A 5246-nucleotide genomic window follows, 5' to 3' on the forward strand; every position below is an offset into this window, starting at 1 on the left:
TTGTTTCTGTGCTGATGCAAAGTCAGTCCGAGATGTATGCCGCTTTGGCCCTACGTGACAAACTTTACTAGCAAAATCAAAAAGATCATAGGGTTTCTCAGAATCCTATGTGAGATGCAGAACAGAGCTGAAGAGTACATGTATATAAACCAGTCACTAGCACCCTTGTGTTGGATAAGTGCGAACAAGGCCAAATTCACAGTTTGGCATCCAATCAAAAATGGCCAGGCATGCAAAGAAGCCAGAAAACATATCCACAAGAAGAAAAAAACTAATTGATCAAAACTGATCTAGAAATGGTACAGATGATAGAATAAGTAGGCAATGGCACCAATAGTGTTATTATAAGTATGCTCCATATGTCCAATTGACATGGAAAAAATGAAACATGTTAAATAGAGACATATAAGAAATATGGAAACAAATGAATTTAGTGGTGCAAACAGCAACATCAGATATAAAAATATACACTGTATTGTGATAATGACTGATTAGCTATAAAAAAGAAAAGACTATCAAGCCCATGTGTGTTGAAAATCACCATTTATTATTATATCTATGAAGATGAAGGAAATGAAAGCACTAACACGAAAAGATATCTGCACTGACTCCCTCACATTCATTGCAGCATTATTTAGAACAGCTGAGACTTGGAAACCACCTAAGTATCCATGGATGGATGAATGAGTAAAGAAGATGTGATATATAGAGATAATGAAATATTATTCAGACATAACAGAGAAGGAAATCCTGCCTCTTGCGATCACAAGGATGGACCGGGAGGGCCTTCCAGCACATGAAATAAGTAAGACAGAGAAAGACATAAACCATAGGATCTCATCTATGTGGAGAATCTCAAAACAAACAAACTCACAGACACAAGGAACAGATTGGTGGTCTTTGGTATGCAAGGCGGAGGCAGGGAGTGGGGGGTTCATGAAATGGGTGAAGGTGGTCCAAAGGTACAAACTCTGTTATAAAATAAATAAGTCCTGGAGGAAATAATTACAGAATCAGCATAAAATAGTATCCACCACATCCTAATTGTATTCACCACTGTGGAGGTTTTGAAGTTTCTAGGAATGCTGTGAAGCAGGCATTTGTGATTTCTTGGTGATGTCTGAATTATTTTGCTGTGCAAATACAAGTACCATTGTCTTTGTAATAAAAAGATTCCAATAAGCTCAAAAACAGAAATCGCAGCGGTGTATTTGATCAAGTAACTGTTAGATGATGCGACAGACATGACCTGAAACCTGAACAAGTTCACACAATGAAAGGTCACTTTTCCATGTCGGTTGGCAGGTGCTGTGTTCTACGAGGGGACACAAGTCATCAGGCTGCTTGTATCATGTGTTCCTATCTTCTGAACATGGGTTCTGTTTGGGTTATAGAATGGAGAAGAAAGCATGTGGATCGAATACCGCCTCTCTAAAGCCTTGTCCCAGAAATAAATAATATCGCTACTAGTTACATTTCAGTGATGAGGGATATCACATCCCCCTTCCCCACTGCCAGCATACTGGCAATAGAGTCGACCAGTGTGCCAGAGGAGGCGGGCAAGACACCATATGGATGAGCACTTTCTGTCTCTCCATCAACTTACAGATTAGGTGTGCAATAAAAGACCAACTATTGAAACTTGTCATGAAAGCAACCCCTCCCATTCCCGGTGGAGTTTCTCAGAAGGCTAAATCTGCCTTGCAATTCTACAGCTTTTGGAGAGCCTACCATGGGACACGTGCTTCAAAATACAGAGGACGTCACTTTTCAAGAGGACTCCTGTCAAACTTCAGGAAGGAAGGTGGGCCTTCTGTGCTCAAATGTGATGATTTGGAGTGTCTTTTGCAGTACTCTTATGGTCTCAATAGGTTAGAAGGTTGTCCTTTCACAGAAGCATGGTCAACAACTCACCTTGAGAGTCTCGGCAACCTACAGTATGACAGTGTGCGGGGCACTGTTACAGGTGTCATCAGGTAGAAGGGAAAGCCACCACCTTCCTTGGAGCCAGTACTCAGGTAAGAGGTGGTGGGAGTACGCTGAATTATTTTAATCTTTTCCATTCAAAGATAGCATGGCTGATAAGATACTATTTTTCCTTGCTTAGAGGGACTCTGTGGTTCAAGGAATTCAGCTTCAATGAATGTTTGCTAGATAGTGACTGCCATAGCCTTACTTCACCTCCAACTTACGGGGAAGGATTTGGTTATCGAGCTCCTTGGTCAGTGTATTTGTTGACAGGCCAGTCTCAATTACAAGACACCATGAAAGCCCTAGTGCATTTATCAGGATGATTTCAAAAACCTTCCCTGCCTACATCATTATGTCCTCAAACTGGTAGTTTATGTACTGAACAGAATGCACAAGCCCATTTGGGAATTTATTTTTGAGACTCTAGTAGGGACACATGGGACTGTCAAAATTTCAGTGTCCAAAATGCCCTTTCCTTGGATGTGACTAAACCTGTCTGTCATCACCTTTGATGGACGAGAGTTTGCTGCTATCACACACGATCTCCCATGAAGAAAATGATGGCCAGGGAGTTGAGAGGCCCAGAGGCAGGAGGAGAGCAGCCGATTGTGGGCTGTCAAATTGGTGGCAGGGCACATCCCTCAGAGGAGGGGCCAGGGAAGAAGGGGCCAGCTGGTCAGGTTCCAGTGCTGGCCAGTGGGACATACTGGGAATGACTCAGTGGAAGGATGCTATGATTTGGACAAGTGCTGGGACAGAACCACAGCCAGCACCTGAGTAGAGTCAGCTGTCAAGGATCCCTGGGGTAAGGGACAGTAAACGAAGCTCACAGCCATTCCCCAAATTGTGTATTGTCCTCATGTATACCTCACACCTCACTTTTCTTCTCTGGGCCTGCCTTTAACTTTTGGCACCAACCAGCTAGTCCATGCACTGTGTTCACGGCACTGGGACAGGAGTTCGGGACCTCTTCCGTTGCCGCCTCTAGAATCCCACCCACAATCCCAAAGTGGCTGTTAAGAGCAGTTTTTGTTCCAGTATTCAGTCTCTAAACGTTCAGAGACCCGGTCTCAGTGTGCGCTTTCCTCCTGAGTCTTTGAGTCTCCCCCAGCCCACCATTCTGCCTTACTTGAAATGACTTCCCTCTGGAGGACTTGCCCTGTCTGGCCCCAAACCGCCTTGCCTCGGGCAACCTTCACTTGACTGCTCTCATGGGGAACCTCTTCTCTTCTTCGCCCTTTCCTATCAGTTGAGCTTTCTGAATTACAGGGAATCTGTCTTCCTTTCATGGTAGCTGGTTCCAGCCTCATGATTCTATGGGCAGCGGCTCCATCTTCTTTTCTTACCAGGCCCCCATACCACCATGGCCCTTCCCAAGAGCAGACGCTCACATAAGTTTGGGGAATAGAAGAGAAATTGAGTCAGAAGACTAACTTGTTAAGAATTACTGTCTCCTACATTTTATAATAAGCTAAGTATATTGAGGTATAAATCAAGTTTACAAAAGAAAAGACTGAGAAGAATAAGCTAAATCAAGGTTGATGATGTTTTACTATTTTTTTTTTGTATACCATTATCCCAAACTTTAACTGTGGGATTCTTCGATATTTCCATGAAAATCTCTGCTGTTATTTAGTTTTTTTTTTCTTTTTATCTTACAGGAAAAAAAAGGTTCTCATTGTGCACTTTGGGTGGAAGAAGATGGGGCCATTGGATCAGGCCTTGCTCTGGCTCTAGTGCCAGCCCTCCTTGCACCTCTGGTACGTGCCCTTTTTTCTCGTAAAGCCTCTTCATATTGTGAGGAATAGGTACTAGGAACTGTGTCACCTGCCTTGGCCATAAATTCGAGGACTTTCATCTTGCTGGTCTCAGCGTAAGCTCTTGGGCCCCATAGGTACTCATGGCGAGGTGGATCACTGCCAGGCACCTGGCGGTACTCCAGGTACTTCAGCTTCACCAGATCTCTATTGATGAGCTTTCCTGGCTCTCCATAGATGAAGTGCTTCTTCCCTGCATATACCTTTAACATATTCAGAAACTGCCAGACGTCTTCCTCGGTAGCACAGTTGCCCTTCATGAAGATGAGGCCCAAGATGTTCATCAGAAGGCCGGTCTTGGGCCAGCCCCTGCCTAAACGCAGCCTCCCATTATTGGGGAGTTTCAGTTTGCTGACAAACTTGTACATGTTTGAGTCGACTTCCTTCAAATCAATTGCAAAGACAACTTCAATGCGCTCAGAGGCCTCCTTGAGGATCTCAGCATATTCGCCCTGTTTACTCTCTCCAAGGATCGTGTCTATGTCTTTCCTCAAAATGGGTTGGTTTACTCTATACTTGTGCAGGAGAAACTGCTCCACCACATCCACCTTCACAGTGGGAGAAGCACTTGCTGAGCTCTGAGCAGATAGGACCTCAAGCGAATAAGAATTTTCTTCATCTTGGCTTTCCTCACCATCATCAGAACTTGTATCAAATGTACCTGGAGAGGAGGTGGTGATGGCTGAGGCCCCGCTCGACTCCTGGAAAGTCGTACCTGACTCGGTCGGTGACGTGCTCTGGGAAGGAGCCTCCAGGGCAGAGGAGCAGGAGGGAAGCTCTTCTTCCATAACTGTAGCTTCATCAGACCTCTGAGTCTGGGACTGATTCAGTGGGTGGCATTTCTCATGGGCACGAAGCTTATTCTTCTTACTCCGAGGCATGATGTCACTCACTGGTCAGTGATAGTAGTGAGCTGTGTGGGCAAGAGAATATTTCCCAGCACCTGGAGGAGGGAGAATGAGATGGTGTGTGTCCCTTCAACAGGGAGGTTCCACCTTGGCTTTGCCCAAGGCCGCCTCTGCAGCGTCTGAAGGCAGTGCTCTAGGAACTCTCAGGACCCTGCTCTCATCAGCCATTCCCCTGAGAGCCCTGCAGAAAATGTCAGTGTGTCCCTGGGACACAGCCATTCAGCCCTCCCTAGGTGTTACTGGGTGACAGCAGGGGCTAGCAAGGGGGACCCTGTGTCCTGGGTTTGGGAAGTGTTCTCAGTTCACTGTCAGGATCTTTATGTTAATTATTGTCCCGATCAGGTTCCCCAGTCCCCGTTGCTGTCCTGAAGCTGACACTTCAAACATCCCTGCCGTCATAAGGAAGATAATGGTGCTTCTGGCGGAGAGCACCCCGATCAGGTCCCCAGTCCCCGTTGCTGTCCTGAAGCTGACACTTCAAACATCCCTGCCGTCATAAGGAAGATAATGGTGCTTCTGGCGGAGAGCACTCGGGTCCAGCGCATCCCTG

General features: G+C 45.7%; 1 protein-coding gene across 1 annotated transcript; it reads right to left on the minus strand.

Moving 5' to 3' along the window:
- Nucleotides 1-3646: 3646 nt before the first annotated feature.
- Nucleotides 3647-4669, minus strand: LOC102887685 (melanoma-associated antigen B5). Its single transcript, XM_006916532.2, has one exon. The coding sequence runs from the start codon at nt 4667-4669 to the stop codon at nt 3647-3649; it is 1023 nt and encodes a 340-aa protein (XP_006916594.2).
- Nucleotides 4670-5246: the final 577 nt, after the last annotated feature.

This window comes from Pteropus alecto, unplaced genomic scaffold, assembly GCF_000325575.1.
Source record: "Pteropus alecto unplaced genomic scaffold, ASM32557v1 scaffold2477, whole genome shotgun sequence".
Classification (NCBI taxonomy): domain Eukaryota; kingdom Metazoa; phylum Chordata; class Mammalia; order Chiroptera; family Pteropodidae; genus Pteropus; species Pteropus alecto.

What these genes read in the sequence shown, in the direction of transcription:
- LOC102887685 (XM_006916532.2), bottom strand. Translation starts at nt 4,669, where the DNA reads ATGCCTCGGAGTAAGAAGAATAAGCTTCGTGCCCATGAGAAATGCCAC.